General features: G+C 43.8%; 1 protein-coding gene across 1 annotated transcript; it reads right to left on the bottom strand.

Moving 5' to 3' along the window:
• Nucleotides 1–3,238: 3,238 nt before the first annotated feature.
• CHRNA1 (cholinergic receptor nicotinic alpha 1 subunit) lies at nucleotides 3,239–22,669 on the bottom strand. The gene is made up of 9 exons (XM_060257308.1): nucleotides 22,453–22,669; nucleotides 19,849–19,994; nucleotides 19,530–19,574; nucleotides 16,594–16,703; nucleotides 15,660–15,855; nucleotides 14,462–14,699; nucleotides 11,747–11,970; nucleotides 9,604–9,843; nucleotides 3,239–3,572 (listed from the first exon to the last, which is right to left on the bottom strand). The coding sequence occupies exons 1-9, from the start codon at nucleotides 22,493–22,495 to the stop codon at nucleotides 3,441–3,443; spliced, it is 1,374 nt and encodes a 457-aa protein (XP_060113291.1). The 5' UTR covers nucleotides 22,496–22,669; the 3' UTR covers nucleotides 3,239–3,440.
• Nucleotides 22,670–24,201: the final 1,532 nt, after the last annotated feature.

Genomic DNA, 24,201 nt, shown 5'->3' on the forward strand with positions numbered 1-24,201 from the left:
TACTTTTATTAGAATAAGCAAGAATATTCTTTGCATCCAAATCTTCTCTTGACCATCATCTTGTTGGGCATTTGACTTGGGCAGATCACACTCTGTGTGCCAAAGATCTCTATTATTGCAGATCTCTCAATCCTGTAGTTCCTCACACTGCAATCCTATGTAGAGTTAGTACAATAGGCTTAGACTGAAGTAACTCTGCATAGGATTGCAGTGCAAGAAGATTGAAAGCACCTTCAGCATCCATAGCACCAGGATTCAGGAAAGCTCTTGTTAATGTTCATGCTGCATGTGGGGGACATAATGTTCTATTTGCAGCAGCATCGCCTGTAGCCTCTGCCCACAAGCACTACCAAGCTGGCATTTCTGCCATGCAAACACTGTATGCACTGGGGTCTGTGAATGAGTTTCCAAGGGCCTTGGCATGAGTGATTTTCTCCTGGGCTACATGGAGAATAAAGAGCATCTCAATAGGCTCTGTATGTATATCAACAGCAATAAAGAAAGATAATAACGATTAAAGTTACTATTTAGAACACAGTTCTGTGCACTAATCCCCATTTAAAGCAAGGAGTTTGATGGCTCTGTTTTTGTTGGCATCATTCTGTCCGTGGTGGCTTTAAGGGATGAGGTGTGTCTCAGTGGTAGAGCCTCAGCTTTGCTTGTGAAGGTCCCTGGTTCAATCCCCAGCATCACCAGTATAAAAGCACCAGTCAGTGGATGATTTGAAAAATTTCAACCTGAGACTTTGGAGAGCTGCTGCCAGTCTGAGTAGACAATACTGACCTTGATGGACTGATAGTCTGATTCAGGACTTTTTTTTGTAGCAGGAATTTATTTGAATATTAGGCCACACCCCCTGATGTAGCCAATCCTCCTGGAGTTTATAGTAGGCCCTGTACTAAGAGCTCTGTAAGCTCTTGGAGGATTGGCTACATCAGGGGTGTGTGGCCTAATATGCAAAGGAGTTCCTGCTACAAAAAAGCCCTGGTCTGATTCAGTATCATGTAGCTTCATGTGTATGTGTGAGGAGACTCAGGGCCAGCCTACATGTTATGTTGTCATTGAGTTCACCATAGGAACCTGCAGCCAAACATTAGCTGCAAGTTTCCCATTGGAACTCTATTTAGAAGCTGTGTAGGGCTGCCCATTCTGGTGGGGTCCATAGTATGAAGGGAATGGGGGGGGGGGGGGGTCCAGGTCATATTCAGGCTTTTGCATAGCTTCTAAATAGAATTCCTTTGGGGAACTTGCAGCTAAAATCCCTGCAGTGAACTCACTGACAATGTAAGATGTAATTTGGCCCTCAGACTAATTCACTTTTGGCAGAAATTTCCACTATGCCTGTTCACCTTACACTAAGGAAAATGTGATGACAGCATGCAAAAGTTTAGGATTTCCTTCTAGTGAACAAATGAAGTGAAAATCAGCAGCTGCCCTGAGCCTGAATGTTGGTACCACATTAAGTAGGATATCCTACGTGTTGGACATAAAGGATGTGCATTATTCCAGCCTGAAGTTTGCCTCCGTGGTCAATTTAATTTCAGCTTTTTATTCCTGAGCCTGATTTTTGAGGTGTGTTAGGATGCTGGCATTAGGCAGCACCACCCAGAGCCTCTCAATGTTTTTTTTTACTAACCAACGTTCAGCTGTTGTTCTCATGATGACCATGTTAATTCCAAAGCACATCTCCCCTACCAGGCAGAAGAACAGGGACCTCTGCAGAAGTTCTTCATCTCAGACAGAAGAGGGAGCTCATCATTCACACATTTAACCATTTTCAGGGGAGGGGGGAACCTTTCTGCTTTTTCAAGTGAATGGTTTCAGTTTTTTTTTTTAAAGAACCATTTAATTCCCTTTTATATAGTACTTGAAAATGAGTGTTTAGATGCTCTCTCTCAATATGCATTGCTGAAGAATGCCAGCAAATAAATAACCATTTTGATAATAGATCCAGAGGAGTAGCTGTGTTAGTCTGTTGCTGCAAAATAGTAGAGTTCCGTAGTACCTTTAAGACTAACAATTTTTTTGTGGTCTAAGCTTTTTGTCAGAGCTGTTGAAGAGAGCTGTGTTTCTCACATTTTGATAATGTGGCTTTAGTTTAGCCTTAGAATGGCAATCACCCTCACCTTAATTCACCCTCAAACCACAGAATTTTACCCCAAAACCAGAGTGTCCTCATGTGATGTCCACAACACTATGATATCACTTTTGGGTGACATCATTAAATCAGGGTGGGGTTTAGAGGCGGGGTTTCCCATGCTGGCCAACCAGTCTGCAGCAGGGAGAAACCTCCGAAACCAGGGGATCCCCCGCTTGGACCTGGGGACTGGCAAACCTAAGATGGTCCTAAGCACATTAGGGTAAGTGCTGTTATATTTAGTTTCTGATTAAGTGTGAGAACCAGTGTGATACAGTGCTTATAAAACAAGAACTGTGGAAACCTGGGTTCAAATGCCTACCCAGCTGAAGATGACTTTGTCCAATCAATTTTCAAGACTCAGGATTGCTTTGAGAATAAAGTGCACATACAGGGCTCACAGCTGAAAATTATTGGCAAAAAAACATTAAACGATATAAAGAGTATAATTATTCAAAGATTCCTACATACATACTAAACATTAAAAAACAATTTTATCATGTGTTTGTTCCTATGTTTTTCACTTTGACCTGATAAACTCCCGGTGGATCCGGGAGACCACAAAACAACAGTTCAAAAACCGATTCAATCCACTGCAACTGTTCCAATCATTCAGAGGGCAAAGTCCAGTGCCATTCATCAGAGATTGTCAGTGGCATGAAAGCTGAACCTCAATTCCATCAGTTGATCCTGGGGCCGCAAGCTGCAGCCGGCAGTTTCACATGGAGTCTTCGTCAGATATTCATATAGGGGTCATGCAGATTTTCATATGTCTACACTCTTCATAAACATTTCGAATCAAAGGTGCTGGATCCCTCTAGGATGTCCTGGACATATGAAGAGAGTGTGGACCTATGAAATTATGCAAAATGGTAAACCGCCATTCATAAGCTTTGGGCTGTGGGATTCTTATGCTCCATGGTTCTGGAAAACATAAACTTGACAATGCTAATGGGTATCAATCACGTAACCAAGGGAAGCTCTTGAGCTACAGCTAACTACGCAAGTGAAACTAAAGCCACACTCTCCGACCTTAAGCATGCTACATGTACAATTCAAAGGTTTTGCAGAAAGATGGAGTCAGAAATGCATTCCTAGCCTTTTTATCACTCTCTTAATGGGACGCAATCACTCCTACCTGAAAGCAGCGCAGAAAACAACCTTACAAACTCATCCTCATTGATTCTTTTTCTTTTGAAACATCAGACTTGTGGAACTGAGGACTGAGTAAAGAGTGACCACATGAAGATGTCCAGCAAAAAGGGAGAGGACGTCAATGTCCATCTACCATTGAAATTTCTGTTCACCCCTGCTGGTGTAATTCAATGAGACGGCCAGCAAAAACAGCCAGCGTTCCAATAATGCAAACCAACATAAAGATGCCAAGGAGAAGGTGGTCCACTACCATGGCAACAAATTTCCATTCTTCAGCAGCCTGGGAGGGGGGTGGAAAAGAAACAATGATTAGACTTGGGATATGTCTAGACATTTATTATATCAGAGGACTGGTACTATGAGGGGGGGGGGAGAAATCCTCTATCATGTTTCTTCTCACATTAACATGTAATAGGTTCCAACATCAACAGGCCACAAGGCTATGGCAGCTTACCCTTTTTTGGTGAGCTTGTGAGCATCCTAACTACTATGGCACATTGGCTGTCATAGTAGGACACTGAGGGACAGAAAAAGATGCTGAAATGTGAACCGAAGACCATGGATAGAATAGGTTTGCTAGGCAGACTCTTTGCTCCAATGAGAGCAAAAATAGGGAAGCCGAGCAATGTGACATGATGTCATGATGTCACTTCTGGTTGTACCCAAAGGGGACATTGCAATGCTACAGGAGTTGCCTGATCTCTATGGTAAAAACCACTAAGATTCAGAGAATTCCTAGAGTGTTGTGACATCACTTCTGGATACAACTGGAAGTGATGTTGTTATACATATGAATCTATGTGTACCAAATGGTGTTCCTGCCTGGCTCATTGAAGCTTGAAAGAGTGAGCTTGGGGACTTAGGAACAATGGGCAGTAGAATCCAAATCTCAACTGCCCTGCTCCAATGACAGCCCCCCTGCTGGTCTGAATGATCCAATAACGTACTAGCATGGGAACCCAGTGTTGAATATAGTTGGCCCAGCGGGCCCAGTTTGCTAGTTCAGCTGGTGCAGTCACCACCATGCTGTATTCAGTCAGTCAGTCAGTCAGTCAGTTTATTGCGGCTCTAGGCCAATCAACAACAACAACACAACGACAACAGTATAGCACAACACCAAGCTAAAACATGACATAACTATCTAATAACTGTGTACAGCCATCAAAATAATATTAAAATTATCTGATATAAGCAACATATAACTAAGGACAGCATTATACAATCAGATCGCAACTTCGTTCAAATACAAGCAACATTAAGTTTCTTCCTGTCTAGGTCAGTAACATATAGAAACTTAGCGAGATCCAGGGAAAGTTGATCACTCCCATCCCCAAGGAGGAAGTAAACGGCTTGGGACTGATTTAAAGATTCAGCTTGCATTAGATGGTTCCGCAGAAGTCTGTACCTTGCCTCTGTATGAAAGAGACAGTTCAAAATGAGATGGGAAACCGTATCGATCTCCTCGAGGCCGCACGAGCAGGTCCTGTCTTCTAGCGGAACCTTTTGAAAACGGCCCCTCAATACTGCCGTATCCAAAATGTTCAAGCGTGCCAAGGACAGCATCCGCCTGAACTTAATTTGCTGTATCATTTCTAGATATCTGGCACTTTTAAGTTCACTTATAAAAAAGGTTGGGATATACGTCCCCCCAACTTTGGCCAGAGATTGTTTTAGTTCCAATTCCAGTAATCGATCTCTGATAATTGCTTTTGCCCCGTTCTTAAACATGAGGGCTAGAGAATCAATATTCAAATCACTTTCCTCTAGTTTGGATTTTAATTTCATTAACCAGTTACTAACAAATGAGTCATAGAAGATTTGTATTCAATAAAGAGCTTCTTATCACTACCACCTCGCCTCTTCAATGCCTAAGAACCCACTATATTATAGATGTCATGTGATGTTGTTTCCCACATCCAGGGGTGGAATTCTAGCAGGAGCACACCCCTGATGTAGCCAATCCTCCAAGAGCTAACAAAAAAGAGCCTTGTAAGCTCTTGGAGGATTGGCTACATCAGGGGTATGTGGCCTAATATGCAAAGGAGCTCCTGCTAGAATTCCACCCCTGCCCACTTCTCATTTCTCTCCCACTGAAGCAAAAGAATGGTAGCAGGGGCCAGGATCCAGGACCAGGAGATTTCCAACTAAGACAGGAAATCTGGTAAGCCTAGAACAGAGCATCACAGAAGTCTAAATAGAATTCTACTTAGAGCAATGCTGCTGATTTACAAAACCTAAAGGCTGAAAAAATAAGCACCACTGAACTTTCCCACCAGAAAGCTAGCGGTTCTGAATTTCCTCTGTCAACTTCATCAGTGGTCTTCAGGTGGCTTGTGGAGACCTGCCTGCTGGGTTGCAGGCTCCTATAGGCCTGCCATTTATTTCAGTGCTTTTTGGAAAGACCTGTTGCTAGTGCACATGCATAGAGGACAAGGTGGCAGACAGCTCCTAAGGAGAGGATTTCTTTTTAGTACAGGCAGTACACTGAAACTCTATCATATGGCTCTTCCTGTCACATGACATTAATAATAGGTGATTTCTTGTCATGTGCATGTACAGTACGTCAGGTTCCATTCTGCTGCCTGAAGTTAAAGTAGGCTTGCCAGGCCCAGGGCTGGCCCGACCACTATACAAACTAGGCCATTGCCTAGGGCGCTGGCCTTCTGGGGGCGACGAATTGGGTGCTCCCCCATGTGATTCAGTGATGTTATCAGTGCAGAGGGGGGGGGGGGTGCCAGAAGTTAGCCTTGCATAGGGTGCCAGACAGTATAGGGCCAGCCCTAGCCAGGCCACCCGCTATAGCGGGAGGTCTCCTGCTATTAACCTGTGTTGCCCACCACAGTTTGGAACAGCAGCAGGGTAAAAAAAAAAATGCTGGTGTCACACACAGCATGACATCACTCTTAGGGAAAGCCCAGACTGACATCACATTGCTCTAGAAATCACTCCAGAGCAACGTGACATCACTTCTGGGTTTTCCTGGAGGTGACATAATGGTGTATAAAATGCTGGCACCTCCACAAGCTACTGCTAGATGTCTGGCAACCCTAGGTTAAAGGTGAGTTCCAGATCCGGAAAGGCTGAATGTCTCTGAACTATATTTGAAGTTCCTGTCCCTCTCTAATGGCTCAGCCATCAGAAGACTCTGATCCACCTGGGGCTGGCTGTAAACTCTTTTCCAGCTGCTTGATTTCTTCCTAAATTATATTGCGGCACAGTTTTGTTTGATATTTACCCACAAGGGGGAGCCAAATGTTGCTTTGCTGCAAAGTGTGAGGAGAAACGGGAGAAAAAAATGGTTTCCACAGTGACTGGGAAGGTTGAATAACAGCATCAAGTGAAACACGGAACATTAAAAATTCTTGCTGTCTAACTATAGGTTTCTGTTCAACAAAAAGTATGCTAAAAGAGAGCCTGGCTTTTACCTAGCACATCATTACACATTACTCTTCAGTTTTGTAAATATAATAATTAGCACTTTTCCTCTGCTCTTGACCCCGTTCTGTTAGGTGTTAGAGAAAGGTTTGATCAACAATTGTTTTTTCGGTTTTCAACTCAGAAGGCCAAAGCGACAGCCTGATACCAACTCTTCCCAGCACAGTTCAGAATGTTTTTAAAAATCCCCCTCATGAGCCTGAATTCCAGTGGTTTTGGTCTAGTGTGTCTACAAAGAAGTACGCTTAGTTATCAAAGACCACATGTTAATTTGCAGCAACCTCTAACTGAGGCTGCTACCCCCCCCCCTCCATTTAAGGAGTAAGCTTGGATCCCAGACACTGGCTGGGAGAAGATTTGTAGGAAAACTGACCACCAAGGGAAGATTTATGCAAACTCTTACAGATTGCTCCAACACCCTCCCCCCCACATAAACTTTTTTGTTGTTGCAAAAAAGGCCTCAGAGTGCTCAGTCGCACCTGTAATATTATTTTATCTCCCAGGCAACAAATAGAGGGAATCGTTCCTTCAACTAACAAGTTTTGCATTGTTTTCCACAGAAGGGTAATTAAAAGGTGTCACCAGGGGCTTTTTTTGAGCCGGAAAGCAAAAGAACATAGTTCCAGCTGACTTGGCATCGGGGATATGTGGCCTAATATGCAAATGAGTTCCTGCTGCACTTTTTCTACAAAAAAAGACCTGTCACTATCATGTTTTATTTTACTGTGTTTTATTTTACTGTGTAAATTATTAATGTATTTTAATTTTTGACTTATTGTTAGAATTTTATGTTGTGAGCCGCCCTGAGCCCGCTTCGGTGGGGTAGGGCGGGATATAAATAGAATTAAATAAATAAATAAATAAATAAAAATGTTCATCAGATGCTTTTCAAAAATACAGAGTGATTTTGGGGAAACAGGCTTGTTTCATTGGCAGTTTTCAAATGGCCAATGCACAGCAATTATTCCCGCTCCTGTCTGCTAATTTAAGGCTCAGAGCCAGGGCTTTTTTTGTAGCAGGAACTCCTTTGCATATTAGGCCACACCCCTGATGTAGCCAATCCTCCAAGAGCTTACAGGGCTCTTAGTACAGGGCCTACTGTGAGCTCCAGGAGGATTGGCTACATCAGGGATGTGTGGCCTAATATGAAAAGGAGTTCTTGCTACAAAAAAAGCCCTGCGAGTCAGAGCAAATGCTCAGTGGCCCTTACAGGATCACTTAATGCTTTTGGTGCTCTAAGCAAATTATGACTCAGTGCTCTCCCCATTCAACATTTAATACTTTCATTTATATGAAATGATATATTATTCATATAGTTTAATAGAGAAAAATAAATTCACTTCCATCTAATTTGGCACTTCTTAATGCTCTAGGTGACTACCTAGTTTGGTAGAGCTGGCCTTGGGTCCTGGCAGGGTCAAAATCCAGCACGAAGGATCTAATGGTGTGAAACAGAGCCTGCTTTTTGTCAGACCTATAGGCACAGCCCCTGCGACTCCTGCACTCGATGGGGGCTCCTCTAAGGCAGGGGTCCTCAACCTCCGGGTCGTGGACCGGTACCGGTCCGTAGCCTGTTAGCAACCGGGCCATGAGTTGTATAATTATTTCATTATATATTAAAATGTAATAATAATAATAAGAAAAAGACATTGGATTTATATCCTATCCTCTACTCCGAATCTCAGAGTGGCTCATAATCTCCTTTATCTTCCTCCCCCACAACAAACACCCTGTGAGGTGGGTGCTGCTGAGAGAGCTCTCCCAGAAGTTGCCCTTTCAAGGACAGCTCTGCAAGAGCTATGACTGACCCAAGACCATTCCAGCAGCTGCAAGTGAAGAAGTGGGAAATCAAGCCCAGTTCTCCCAGATAAGAATCTGCACACTTAACCACCACACCAAACTAATAGAAATAAAGTGCACAATTGTATCATCTCAAAACAATTGCCTCCCGCCTACCAGTCTGTGGAAAAATTGTCCACCGGTCCCTGGTGCCAAAAAGGTTGGGGGGCCACTGCTCTAAGGGATCACTGTAACTGGGGCTGTGTGGGACTATTGCATTGTATCCAATCAGGGTGAAATTCCTTAGTTCATTTTCAGTCCCTTCAACCATAGGTGGGTGGGATTATGGATAAAACAAAAACAGAGCAAATCAATAAAACAATAAATACTAAGATAATTTTTAAATGTATGCAAGGACTAGCAAAAGCTTCCAGCCAACCCACATCATTTGAAAACAGCAGTTTCAGAATAATATAATTACTAGAGCGCTGCAGGTCAGAGTTGACAAGAGACCCCAATCCATCACACCTAGCTTGAATACACAAAGGACAGTGTAACAGCACATGTGGCCTGGTCAGTGCTTCATGCATTCCACATCTCCTTGTGAATCCCTCCGGCTTGTAAATCTGCCAGCGACTATGTGTGCTCCCAGAGGCAAATGGTGTATGTTTTCGAAGCACGGGAACTGTGCCTTACTTTGGGGTATTGGTATTTATCCAGGTTATCCCCCAAGAAAGAATAACAGTGTTGTATTAATACTACAGGTGGTTCTTCAATCAAGTTTGAATTCTTTTAAGAACAGTATTTCTAAATGTTTTAGCAAGAGCCATTTAAAATGTCAATATTAATGTTCCCCAGCTCTCTTTACCTACCCCTATATTTTGCATATGGGAAAACCTTATCAGACCTGCTTCACATTTTAGCAAAAGCCCATGCGTCATTTGTAATCATTAGTGTCCTTTACTAACAACATTAAAAGCAGAACAGGAATATATACATTGGTACAGGCACTATATAACAGAAGAGGAAATTAGTGTTACTTCCAAAGAAAGGCACTGATTTAACAGAGGTGATTCACTTAAAGGAAATGTGCTTACATTGTTAGATTCTTGGTCAGCCTTCATGGTTTCAGCAATGTATTTGATGCCCTCAATAGCACTCTTAACATCTGGATTTTTGGTAATGGATGACTGGAAATTCATTGCCGTTGGGCCTTGCTTGCCAGAGATCTCAGAAATATCAATGTCTTCAGTAAAAATGCTTTTTTCCAACTTATTTCTGGAAGGCCGTTTCATTGTGGAGAAAAACATCAGGTTTGGAATCGTGTTGATGAAAATCTGGGAAAAATTAATATTTAGTTTACAAACCATAGTTCTGTCAGAAAGAATTTAAACACAGAGCAATAGAAGATGCTATCGTTCAATAATTTCAGACTAAAACATTTCTGTTTGATGGATGCAATAACCAAGGTGGCGGGGGCAGCATCTGTAAGACTGATACATTTTTTCACATGATTTAGGGCTTTTCCTCGCCACCAAGTTTTTCTGCAGCTCGTCTTCCTATCTTAATCAGATTTTCCCCTCTCTTACACACGGTATTGTTTGCTGGTCCTTGCTCTCCTAGTTTTTCCCTGTGTTTTTTCAAACCACCTTTGCAGTTGTCTGAAAAAAACATGGTGAAACTGGAAAAACTGAAAGAGCAATGGCCTGTGTCACTCATTTGCCTTTTTCTTTTTGGCCATCAAGTTGCAGCTGACTTATGGTGACCCCAAACGGTTTTCAAGGCAAGAGATGTTCAGAGGTGGTTTGTCATTGCCTGCCTCTGCGCGGCGACCCTGGTATTTCTTGTTGGTCTCCCTTCCGAATACTGACTAGGGCCGACCCTGCTTAGCTTCTGAGATCTGAGAAAATTGAGCTAGCCTGAGTTATCCAGATCAGACCCATTTAAATCACAGACCCACTTAAGGTAGCCATCATATAGATCAAGGGTGGCCAAACTGCGGCTCAGGAGCCACATGTGGCTCTCAAAGCCCCCACCACCCGTCGATCAGCTTGAAGAAGACAATTGTCTTTTTAAAGCACGTCTCCAACCCAAGCCAGTTGATGGATTGGAGAAGGCTTTTAAAGTTGAAGTTGCTTTCTTTCCACATCTCGCTCCCCCTTCCCATCTATTTTCCTTCCTTCCTTCCTTCCTTCCTTCCTTCCTTCCTTCCTTCCTTCCTTCCTTCCTTCCTTCCTTCCTTCCTTCCTTCCTTCCTTCCTTCCTTCCTTCCTTCCTTCCTTCCTTCCTTCCTGTGGCTCTCAAACATCTGACGTTCATGTCTTATTGCTCTCAAACATCTGATGTTTATTCTATGTGGCTCTTATGCTAAGCAAGTTTAGCCATCCCATATAAATGGATGATGAAAATGAGCAAACTAGTAGCTTTCAGAATGTAATATTGGAGCTCCATTGAAAACAGGAAAGAAAAAAGATGACATCATGTGGGGGGTGCGACTGGTCACAGCTCGTGGTGCACATTCTAAGCCCAAGGGTACCATTGACAAGATACTCATGTCATTTTAGAGGAGAAATGCAAAGTATGTTGCTGCGACACCTATTTTTTAAAAATCCTTTTATCTGCTCTACTAATATAGATGGTCTGTTATGCTATCCCTAAGGGAGGGCAGTAATTGGTTCTGCTTGATTGTGTGTGAGGGTGAAATCATCTGGCTTTCTCAGTGGATGGAGATTAGTAAGTGTTCCTGGACTGTGTATTTGAGAAAAATATAGCCCCACGCTCCCTCTTTTTCCTTTCTCCCTTTATGGTGCCAAGAGCAACTAAACACACCTAAGGGAATATTTTAGAAGTCATATGTGCTATTGTGCCTGCCTTGGAGATTTGTGAGTGTGGCTATCATTTGGCTTCAGATCCAAGAATTCTTTGTCTTCAGAGCCTTATGGAACGCCCTGTGAAGGGTGCTAATATCATCAGCTTCAAGATACCCACAGCTTTTTTTGTAGCAAGAACTCCTTTGCATATTAGGCCACACACTCTGATGTAGCCAATCCTCATGGAGCTTACAATAGGCCCTGTACTAAGAGCCCTGTAAGGTCTTGGGGATTGGCAACATCAGGGGTGTGTGGCCTAATATGCAAAGGAGTTCCTGCTACAAAAAAAGCCCTGAAGATACCCTTGGGGGCGGGGAAAGGGAGGGACCTGTGAAATTGTCTTGCAGCTCTGCTAAGGAGACTATCTCACCTTCCTCACCCACTGGGGCATCGTATGGGTACTTGGGGAGCGGTGGTGTGTATTGATCACAATGACGGTGATGATGATGGAGGTAATGACGAATACCATGGTGAACAACATGTATTTCCCGATCAGTGGCACAGCACTGGAGGTCGAAGGAATGAGCTCCACAATGACCAGAAGGAAGACAGTCAGAGACAGCAGCACAGAAATGCTCAGGGTCATCTTCTCACCTGCAACAGGGAGTAAATAATAAACCAATTTGTGAATTAGCTGAAATGCAGAAGAGGGTAAGATGTTTGGACCCAAGCATAAATTCCGTAGTCAAGTTAAGAGGAGGCTTACGGGCACAGGGCTTTGTCAGGTGTGGTACCACAACTGTGATTCCCATCTGAGAGATTCTCACCAGCTTCAATACCTTTTTAGTGTTAAAATTGCAGTTGATAAGGTATATTTGTCCAAACATGAGTTCAGGCAAGTATGATGGATATTATGGCACAACAGCATACTATAGCTACAATACACAACATTTTCTAAATTTCTATGGTGCTTTAGAATGCTTCACCTATATTACCTCACAACAATGTTTGAAACAACCCTGTAATGTAGATTGTATGATGTCATGGATAGGAGAAGGGCTGAGGCTGGAAGAAAAATGGCTTTTCTAACAGGACCTAACAACATGTTACGTTTTCTCTAGTACTTCCCCCTAAGTGATAATGTCCAAATGGAGCCCAAGTAGCTGTTTTCCCTCTCTGGTGTCATGTGACTCGTTAGTGGTACAAGGTATCAGGTGTGAAGGGGGAACAGGTTATTGCTCTCACTCCCTCACACTAGTCACTGGAAGTTCCACATGGCACCTCATGGCCATGAACTCTCTGAGGATCTGAAAAAACGAATTGTTGCTCTACATAAAGATGGCCTAGGCTATAAGAAGATTGCCAAGACCCTGAAACTGAGCTGCAGCACAGTGGCCAAGACCATACAGTGGTTTTAACAGGACAGGTTCCACTCAGAACAGGCCTCGCCATGGTCGACCAAAGAAGTTGAGTGCCCTTGCTCAGCGTCATATCCGGAGGTTGGCTTTGGGAAATAGACGTATGAGTGCTGCCAGCATTGCTACAGAGGTTGAAGGGGTGTGGGGTCAGCCTGTCAGTGCTCAGACCATATGTCTCACGCTGCATCAAATTGGTCTGCAGGGCTGTCGTCCCAGAAGGAAGATGATGCACAAGAAAGCCTGCAAACGGTTTGCTGCAGACAAGCAGACTAAGGACATGGATTTCTGGAACCATGTCCTGTGGTCCGATGAGACCAAGATAATCTTATTTGGTTCAGATGCTGTCAAGCGTGTGTGGTGGCAGCCAGGTGAGGAGTACAAAGACAAGTGTGTCTTGCCTACAGTCAAGCATGGTGGTGGGAATGTCATGGTCTGGGGCTGCATGAGTGCTGCCAGCACTGGGGAGCTACAGTTCATTGAGGGAACCATGAATGCCAACATGTACTGTGACATACTGAAGCAGAGCATGATCCCCTCCCTTCGGAGACTGGGCCTCAGGGCAGTATGCCAAAATGATAATGACCCAAAACACACCTCCAAAACGACCACTGCCTTGCTAAAGAAGCTGAGGGTAAAGGTGATCGACTGGCCAAGCATGTCTCCAGACCTAAACCCTATTGAGCATCTGTGGGGCATCCTGAAACGGAAGGTGCGCAAGGTCTCTTAACATCCACCAGCTACGTGATGTCGTCATGGAGGAGTGGAAGAGGACTCCAGTGGCAACCTGTGAAGCTCTGGTGAACTCTATGCCCAAGAGGGTTAAGGCAGTGCTGGAAAATAATGGTGGCCACACAAAATATTGACACTTTGGGCCCCATTTGGATATTATCACTTAGGGGTGTACTCACGTTTGTTGCCAGCAGGTTAGACATTAATGGCTCTGTGTTGCATAATTTTGAGGGGACAGCACATTTACACTGTTGTACAAGCTGTAGACTCACTACTTTACATTGCAGCCAAGTGTCATTTCTTCAGTGTTGTCACATGAAAAATTATACTTAAATATTTACAAAATGTGAGGGGGTGCACTCACTTCTGTGACATACTATATGTTTGATCGTGCAGACCCATGGAGGACTCAGGAGGGAAAAGTAACCTATAGCTAGGTTAGTTAGATTCGAGTCCAGTAGTGCTTTAGAGACCAACAAGATTTTTGGTGTATAACATTTTGAAAGTTAAACCTCCCTTCATTTGATACCAACTGTAGCTAGGTTCAAAAGCTGTCAAATGAGTTTGTGGCTGGGGAAAGATTTTGAACCCAGAGCCTCCCAGTTCATACACCCCTCCCCAGCCACTTATTAGTCACTTATTGTTTTATGTTTTATTTAATGTCTGCTGATCTTGATTTCATTGCTTGTCTTTTATGGCAGTGAACCTGGAGTAACTTTTTGATGTTGGAAAGCAGGAGACAAATTTTTAGAATACATTTCCCAAATTCTTGCTATCCTCATTAGAAGTGTGGGGAGGGGAATTACTGCAAAAAAACAAGCGTATAAAGAATTCAGACACTCCGAGGATGTCTTTCCACTTTTAAAGTGCTGTCATGTAACCTCATAAAATACAAAATGGATGACTGAGGACATCCAGAAGGGCCGAGATTTCTTTGTTGCTGCCTATCTGAGAGATTTCCACCAGCCTACAGGAAAGTATACCAAAAATACCCATACCAGAATCTGTAGGCAGGTAAAACACTAATCCAGTCAAGAATGAGAAGAGGAGGCAAGGAATGATGACGTTAACAATGAAGTAGAGGGGCAAACGCTGCATTAGGAAGTGGTAGGTGATGTCCAGGTACGGCGTGTCAGGGCAGCAGGCATACTCAACCCAGTGTTTCCATCCCCGAAAATCTTTCATGATCCATTCTCCACTTTCCATGAAGTTACTCAAGTCTGGACGATCGCTTTCCTGTGGAGAAAGATAAACAGACAACCCACACTGCCACATTATACTGAATCCAGTACTGTATATCTGGTTTGTTAGCAATCCAACACTTTAATTTTGTTGTAATACTTTGCTGTTTCTGTACAAAATCACAGATCCTAGTCCAACACTCTACAAGCTATATAGTCCTTTGAGCTAGGAATCAACGGATTAACTCTGCCAATATTTTCTATCATCTCACAGGAGTTTTAGTCTGTGATTCTTGAATAGCCACCCACAAAACATTTCAACCTGCTATGAAAGATGATTCTTACATGAAGACATTCCGTCTACCACATGAAGACACCCACATTAATATAGGAAGCTGCCTTGTACTAAGTCAGACCACTGATCAGTCAAGGTCAGCATTGTCTGTTCTTACTGGCAGCAGCTCTCCAGAGTTTCAGGTTGTTCTGTATGCGGACTCATGATACTATTACCTGTGTTCCTGCCCAGCTCATTGGAGCCTTTAGGACTGAGCTTGGGGACTCAGGAACAATGGGCAGTAGGATCCAAATCCTACTGCTGTCCTGCTCCAATCACGGGCCCCCTGCTGGTTTGAATGATCCAATGGCATCCTAGTGCTGGAACCTTGAACTGTATATAGTTGGCCCCATAGATCCAGTATGCCAGTCTTAGCGTTCAGCCGTTACTATGCTGTACTGAATAAAGAGAGCTATGTTCACTACTACCGCATCTCCTTCATGCGTTGAACCTACTATATTATACAGGTAGAGGTCAGTATGGGCTTCTCTGACAGGCAGTGACTGTCCAGGTGCTCAGGTTGAGATCTTTCACCTCACCAATGAGCAGATCCTTTATCTGAAGCTATCAGGGATTGAAGCTGGGACCTTCTGCATGCAAAGTAGATGCTCTATCACTGAGGCACAGCTCTTTGATCATGGCCTCTGACTCATATTCCTAAAGTGTCAAGTCACCGCTTACCGGGTTGATGGCAACCTTGGTGCCATCGTAGGTCCAGGTGCCCAACTTCATAGAACAGTTCTGCTCATCGAATGGAAAGTGGGTGACGATGATTTCACAGTAGCTTTTAAATATGGCAGGAGGCGTCCATGTGATACAGCCTGTATAGTCCAAGTGTACTTTGGTAAACTGGACAATTGCAAACTCTCCATCTGCACTGTAAATAGAAAGAAACAAGATAAACATCAGTACTATGAGAAACATACATTTTAATCCAGATGTGGGGCTAACATTCACTATTACAGTGTCAGAAATGGAGGAAACATGGTGACATAGTGAGAATGGGGGAAACCTAGAGAATGCTAAGAGAAGACCATAGATTTATACCCTGTCCTTCTCTCTGAATCAGAGTCTCAAAGCGGCTTACGATCTCCTTTATCTTCTTCCCCCACAACAGACACCTTGTGAGGTAGGTGGGACTGAGAGAGCTCTCACAGAAGCTGCCCTTTCAAGGACAAACGCTGAGATAGCTATGGCTGACCCAAGGCCATTCCAGCAGCTGCAAGTGGAGGAGTGGGGAATAAAACCTGTACTCCCAGATAAGAGTCCACATACTTAACCACTACACCAAACTGACGAGAAGGGAGACACAATTCCGATAGACAGCAACACTTTGTTTTCATGTTTCTTTTCCAAGCTAAAATGGATCTCTCTCTCTCTCTCTTGTCTGTATTTTTAGGGGGCTAACTTGTAGAAGGCCAGAGAGAAAGAATCAGGAGGCAGCTGAACATTCTGTCTACCTCCCCACTGATGACTGAAGCAGCTCAAAGCCGCTTGGTGGGGTGGGGGTGGGGAGTTTGAATCATTATTAGGTATTTGCATACTTGGATTGATCATCTCCGTTTTTATGCAGGCCAAGTCTAGAATTAATGAGCTAATCAACAACCCAACTTACTTGTTATACAAAACAAGATCTGGACGCCAGATATTTTCAGACGGGATGCGAATTTGTTTCACGCCACCATAATCTTCAGGATTCCATTTCAAATTTACATCAGTCCATTGCTACCAAAGGAATTGCAGAGAGTAAAAACACAGCTCTAATGTAGAACAATTATTTGATACTGTGTTGTACTGCCCTCTTTGTTGAAATTAACTGGTATAATAAACAGAAAACAATTAATACGGCCATTTCCATTTGGAGAATGAGTACCGATTTCTGGTTCATTGTAGGCAACTATCCAGTCCAGAGTAAATGTAAAAGGAACACATCTGTGTTTTTATAATTATCCTTTACCCCTGGGGTGGAGACTGTCACTCTCACTAGTAGAACTGCCATGTTTCTTGATGGGCTTCAAAAGAACGAATGGAAAACCTCATGACCAACATGAATTTCTGCAACTCTGTGACCAAGTCCAGGTATTGCCATGCAATTATGGATAATAGTTTTTTCCAGAAGCTTTTGCCTATTTCTAGTGAGCAAATAATATTTCTGTAAATTACCTCCTATCCCCCTTAACCACCTGCTGTAGTAGCTAAAGATAAAGTGGAAGGGACACAGAGAGAAGATGGACATTGTCGTGAGTAGGCTGAAGTACCTTCAGGACACAGTGGGGTAATGTAGCTGCCAGCCTGTACAACTGTCTTTGTGATTCCATTTGTACTCTACTTGTATATTTGTAAATAAAGCAAATACTGCAACCCCCTCCCCCTGCTGTCTTCAGTGCTTCCTCCTCCAAAAGTCGGGGGATAGGGTTGCCAGACCCCCACTTTGGCCAGGGGATCCCCAGTCTTTGGGGCTCTAATCTGCCGGCCCCCAGCAGGCTGGTGGGGGAAACCCTCACCCCCAAACAGGGATGTTACTCGACTTCCCTGACATGATGACATCACTTGGAACTGATGTAATCACAGTCACCAATGTCACACAATGATGCTCTGGGTTTTGGATAAACTTTATGGTTTTGTAGCAAAAAAAACCCCATAGAGTTTTTGTCCGAAACCTAAAGTGTCAGTGGCACAGTGACATCACTTCTGGGTGACATATTTAATTAATCTGGAGTTTTAGGGGATTGCTAGAGCGTCACGGCTGCTTTTGAATGTTGTACTTTTTCAAAAGGCCTTTGCTATGTGCCACAAAAGGTAGATTTCCCTTTGAGAATCACCTTTGGTACATGGAACTAATTGGAACTAATTGAATTTTGCAAAATAAAATATGTGCACAACCTAACATTCAGAAAACTTTATGCAGACTTTTTTAAAAGTTTTTTTTAAAGTTACCCACTCTCAGAGTACAATAATGTTGACAAAGTTAAACTGTACACAGTCAATATATTTTATTAATTCTTCTTAGGTATATGCTCTGACCAGGATGGCCCAGGTAGCCTGATCTCATTTTATTTATTTATTTTATTTATTTATATTGGGATTTATACCCCGCCCTTCGCACCGAAGTGTCTCAGGGCGGCTTACAACATGATAATACAAATACTACAATTTAAAACACTTACAAGTAAAATTAAAACCATAAATTAATAAAAGCAAGATAGATAAAAACCGGCGGTCTACAGATGCATTTTGTTCCATCCAAAAGATTTCCTTGTCAGTCAGTATTATAGGCCTGCCGGAAGAGGGCTGTCTTACAGGCCCTGCGGAACTGCCCTAGGTCCCGCAGGGCCCGCACCTCCTCCGGCAGCTGGTTCCACCAATAAGGTGCCGTTACTGAGAAGGCCCGATCCCTGGTGGATTTTAGACGGGCCTCCTTTGGCCCGGGGACTATCAGCAGGTTTTGTGAACCCGAGCGTAGTACTCTCTGGGGAACGTGTGGGGAAAGACGGTCCCTAAGGTAGACAGGTCCTAGGCCATATAGGGCTTTAAAGGTAATAACCAACACCTTGTACCGGACTCGGAATATTACTGGCAGCCAGTGCAGATCCCGGAGCCCCGGCCGAATGTGCTCCCGTCTTGGGAGCCCTAATAACAGCCGGGCAGCAGCGTTCTGCACCAACTGCAGTTTCCGGGTCCGGCACAAGGGTAGCCCCATGTAGAGGGCATTACAGTAGTCTAACCTCGAGGTGACCGTAGCATGAATCACTGTTGCCAGGTCGTCACGTTCCAGGAAGGGGGCCAACTGCTTCGCCCGCCGAAGGTGAAAAAACGCGGACTTGGCAGTGGCTGCTATCTGGGCCTCCATTGTCAGTGAAGGCTCCAACAGCACCCCCAGGCTCTTAACCCTGCCCGACGCTGTTAGTGGCGCGCCGTCAAAAACTGGCAGGGGGATTTCCCTTCCCGGGCCGCAGCGACCAAGGCACAGGACCTCTGTCTTCGCCGGATTCAGCTTCAGCCCGCTCATGGACTTTGGAAGCTAAGCCAGGTCAGCCCTGGTTAGTGCCTGAACGGGAGACCTCCAGGGAAGTCCAAGATTGTTGCTACACAGAGACAGGCAATGGTCAACCACCTCGGTTTGCCTCTTGCCTCAAAAACCCTATGGGGTCACTATAAGTCGGCAGCAACTTGATGACAATTTCCACCATACACTTTCAAAATCGACATCACACACAAAAATATCAAAGTCTTTCCTGAGGTAAGAGAATCAGAACATTCCCTGAAACATTTTACCACAACGTACCTTCCCACATTGAGCACAATGGGTTAGACCCTGAGAACTATGAGCAGAACACCACTCAGAGAACAGACTTTTCCCGCCTCCCACTTCCTCCTGGTACCCCTTGACCCCTCCAAAAACTCACACTTGAGAGTCATAGTACCTCAAGAATAACATGGCATGTGGCATCAGGGGAAGAGGGTGGCTGTATTACAAAGGGACTACTTGAGTTCAGTCCAATATATTTGCTTATAGGGAACGGTTAAATATTAACGATAGAAAGGAATTACCTGTTTGAGACGCACATTGGTTGTTACTATTTGATTCACTTCATCCTGAAAAGAACAAAACACCAACATTAAAAAAAAAGAATTTATTCAGGAAATAGCACAGGTTTGAAATAGTATGAATTTATTTTTTTTAAATCCTAGCCAGCATTACTTTCCCCTCCTTTTGTTGCCTCCTCTACCATTGAAATTAAGTTGCAAGTCGGTTTTGGGTAGGGAATCTGTTTTTACACTATGAAGCACTGTGTACCATGCACTGATGGCACTGCATCAATTAATATTACTGTGAAGGCTAGCATAATCGCTAATATTTCTACTGTACCACGTTGATCAACTGGATAAGCTGCAGTCCAACTGTCACTTCAACAGCATCTCGATGATCATTGACTGGGCGGACAATTTTGTTATAGTTCCTGAATAAGTCTGCAACCAGACGGGTTTCATGCTCCGAACACAGGACCACAACAGCTGCAGGTAAATACATAGCAACACTTGTAACTCTGAAACAGAATATGATTATATTGGATTTATATCCCGCCCTCCACTCTGAATCTCAGAGCGGTTCACAATCTCCTTTATATTCCTCCCCCACGACAGACACCCTGTGAGGTGGGTGGGGCTGAGAGGGCTCTCACAGCAGCTGCCCTTTCAAGGACAACCTCTGCCAGAGCCATGGCTGACCCAAGGCCATTCCAGCTGCTGGAGGAGGAGTGGGGAATCAAAACCAGTTCTCTCAGATAAGAGTCCGCACACTTAACCACTACACCAAACTGGCTCTCAGTCGTGAGAGGCTGGCAGTGGGGAGGAGCCTGCAAAACTGGGGGATCTCCTGCCCAGCCCTGGGGGCTGGCAAGCCTGTGGCAGTGCCATGCCCCTAGGAAGGAATGTCACCCTTTCCTTTCTGTTGATGTGGGGAGCCACAGCCAGCAGAACCATGGGAGTGAGGTGCCCCCTGGAAGGGACTTCATCCCTTCCTTTCTGTTGGCTGTGATGAGCCATGAATAGCAGAAAGGTGGAGATGAAATGCCCCTGAGAAGGCACTTCACTTCTTCAATTTAAACTCTTCTTTCTGCTCCCCACAGCTTTCCTCAGGGAGCAGAAAGCAGGGCTATTTAAATGCCTGTATTCTGCTCCCCATGAAAAGCTGCAGAGAGCAGAAAGCAGTGGAAGCAGAAAGCAGAAAACAACTAAGCAATGGGGAGCCCCCAGCTGCTCAGCTGTTTCTTGTGACAAGCAGAAAGCAGGAGTATACCCAAACTTTCTGCTCTTCACGAACCACCATGAGCCACCAGGAATTGCCTTAAAATTTGTGGTAGTTCTTTCCAGCTCTTCAGTTCACAACATTGGTTTGTGAATCCCAAAAAAGCCAAAATTCATGATGAACTTGAGTTCATCAGCAAGTTTGTGCCCATCCCTAACTTATACCGTGCTTTTCTTCTCAGTGTGGAAACAGGGTGCCTTATAGTTTTAGTCGCCACTTATTTGATAGAGCCTCATAGCGCAGAGTGGTAAAGCCGCAGTACCGCAGTCGGAGCTCTCTGCTCATGACCTGAGTTCGATCCCAGCGAAAGCTGGTTCAGGTAGCCGGCTCAAGGTTGACTCAGCCTTCCAACCTTCCGAGGTCGGTAAAATGAGTCCCCAGCTTGCTGGGGGGGAAAGTGTAGATGTCTGGGGAAGGCAATGGCAAACCACTCCGTAAAAAGTCTGCTGTGAAAATGTTGTGAAATCAGCGTCACCCCAGAGTCAAAAAACAACTGGTGCTTGCACAGGGGACTACCTTTATCTTTTTTATTTATTTTATCTTCATAACAAAACCTCTATGAGGCAGAGTTAGCTCAAGAAGGTTGCCTGGCCCAAGGTCACCTAGCACATTACTGTGGTGTAGTAAGGATTTGAATGGAGATCTCAGAAACGCTAGTCTGACACTCTAACTACATACCATGTATACATATTTTAATTAAAAATGAATACCACTGGGAGGAGGAGTCAATAGTTAGGAGATGTCTCAGTGATGGAATGATATAAGCATAATTTCTTGTAAGTCTTGAGGTGGTACTTTAACATCACCTTAAGTTTTCCAAGCCTTTTGCATGCACTAACATCCTGAGGAAATTCAACTTTCCCCATTCATAAATTGCTGGCGCTATTTAAAATGTGTTGCACCAGACAGGGGATTATAGTTGATGAATCACAACTGCCAAGGTTGATGTGAAAACATGCCAATGAATCTCCCACAAGAAAAAAAAAAGTGTCTCCTATTTCTTCTGCAGACCGGAAAGGTGTCTCATTTCGGAAGGTCTACGATGACCCTGTGTTTATTTCTAGGTCAACTTACACTGGCTTTACACTGGCTTTTAGTTATTTGATTATGAAATTTGTCAAGACACTACATTGTTCTATTCAGCTAAGGTGTAAAAGGATGTATTTTCATTTTGGGGAAAAGAGAACGAAAATTGCAAAATACTTATAATCTCATATGAGCCATTTGACTGGAATGATTAACAAGGCCTTCCAAAACACATGTTGCTGTCAATCATGCTGGCTTCCTTATCAGAGTTCTATATAAAGGAATGAAAACATTCACCCCATTACCTTGTAGCTAAAAAACCCGAAAAAACTTCAAATCCTCACAGATTTTTTATATCATCTTTTGCCTTGATTGAGATAAGAATAGCAATCTTTAATTCCACTGTTAGTTCTTACTATTGTTAATGTTAAGAGCAAGCTTCACTATCACACATCATTGGTTATGGTTAGAAAAAAAGTATTCCATGCATATATTTCTTAAGAATCTTGCATTCGGCTGAAAGTTCATGCAGCTACGTAGAATTTCACTTTAGCAAATGCATACTCTGCCTTCGAGAACAGTTGTACTGTGCAGTAACTAATAAGCCAAATAAAAATGTCAGCAGTTGGAATGGTTTACCTGACCCAAGGAGCAGAAGGATAACTACACTGTGGACTTCCATCCCTTTTCCTCACCAGTACAAATCCTTGCACTTCTCAAGCGTTCACAATCTGTCCCTGACAAACGTTTTGCTGTTTCCAGCTTGGGTACTGTGGAACTGTGACCATGAAGTGATTGTTTTACGCCACCTGTTTATGGAAATGGCAGCTGAAAGACGCCAGTCCGCTTTGGAAACAGGAACGGTCTATTTTTGCCAAAGCAAGAATCTCTCTGGCTTACATTTGGAATTCTTTTTGTCTAAGTTACAGATTCCAGGATGTGGACTCGCTGGGTCTTTAGGGCTAGCAGCATTCTGGAATAAGTACCTCTGATTTCCTTAAGGGTTCTTCTATATAATATAAATCCTCCTGGATTAGACCAATGGTTCAGCATTCTGTTTCATACAGCAGCCAACCAATTGCACCCCAGAGGACCAGCAAACAGGGCACAGATACAAAGGCATTCCTATAATGTTACTGCTTGCTAGTACTGGTATTCAGAGATTTACTGCCTCTGACTATGGAGGTTCCCTCAGCTAGCAGCCTCTAATGGATTTCTCCCATAGGGCTACCAGCATGATGCTGGCAACAAGAGGAAGGCTGGTAGGGATTTGTCAGCAATTTAGCGATGTTATCAGCACCATGATGATGTCATGTGGAATGACCGAAAGTGAATTAATTGTGGTCCCAGGGATTCCGTAGCATCCAGCCAAAACTCTATGGTTTAACAATAGAGTTTGGGTTGAATGCTACCGCATCCCTGGTGTTGTGATGACATCACTTCCATTCACCCTGGAAGTGACATCACCACAGCACTGATGGCTTCATTCTCTTCCTCATTTTTCACCTGTCACTCACCAGAGTTGTGGCAAGAATGGGTGGTGGGGAGCAAGAATTCTTCCACTGAAGTGAGTGACCTGCTGTTCTACATAGATCTCTCTAACACCCTTTTTAAAAGCATAGATGGCTTGTGGCCATCACTACATCCACCGGAAGTGAATACTTCCACATTTTAATTACTTCATGACTCAATGAGTAAAGAAATATTTAATTTTTTCCCCAGTCCTGAATCTATTGCCCATCAGTTTCATTGTTTCCAAGCTGTAGTAAGACAGGAGAGGGAAGAAAACATTCTCTCAATCAATTTTCTCCAACCCATGCATAATTTTAAAAAAACCCCTACCATGTCTCCCTAGGGTTGCCAAGTCCAATTCAAAAAATATCTGGGGACTTTGGGGGTGGGGGCAGGAGCAAGATTGTGACAAGCATAATGGAACTCCAAAGGGAGTTCTGGCCATCACATTTAAAGGGACCACACACCTTTTAAATGCCTTCCCTCCATTGGGAAATAATGAAGGATAGGTGCTTCTTCTTTTGGGGCTCATATAGTTGGACCCCTTGGGCCAATCTTTTTGAAAATTGGAGGGTACTTTGGGAAGAGGCACTGGATGCTATGCTGAAAACATGGTGCCTCTACCTCAAAAAACAGCCCCCCCCAGAGCCCCAGATACCAATGAATCAATTCTCCATTATACCCTATGGGAATCGGTCTCCATAGGGAATAATAGAGTGCCCAGCAGACATTTCCTTCCCCCCCACTTTCTGATGACCCTGACATGGGGAGAGGACCTCCAAACCAGGGGATCCCCTGCCCCCACCTGGTGATTGGCAACCCTATGTCTCCCCCTTATTTGTCTTTTTGTCTAAGCTGAAAATACAAAGAGCTTTT

This window comes from Heteronotia binoei, chromosome 16 (assembly GCF_032191835.1).
Source record: "Heteronotia binoei isolate CCM8104 ecotype False Entrance Well chromosome 16, APGP_CSIRO_Hbin_v1, whole genome shotgun sequence".
Taxonomy (NCBI): Eukaryota; Metazoa; Chordata; class Lepidosauria; order Squamata; family Gekkonidae; genus Heteronotia; species Heteronotia binoei.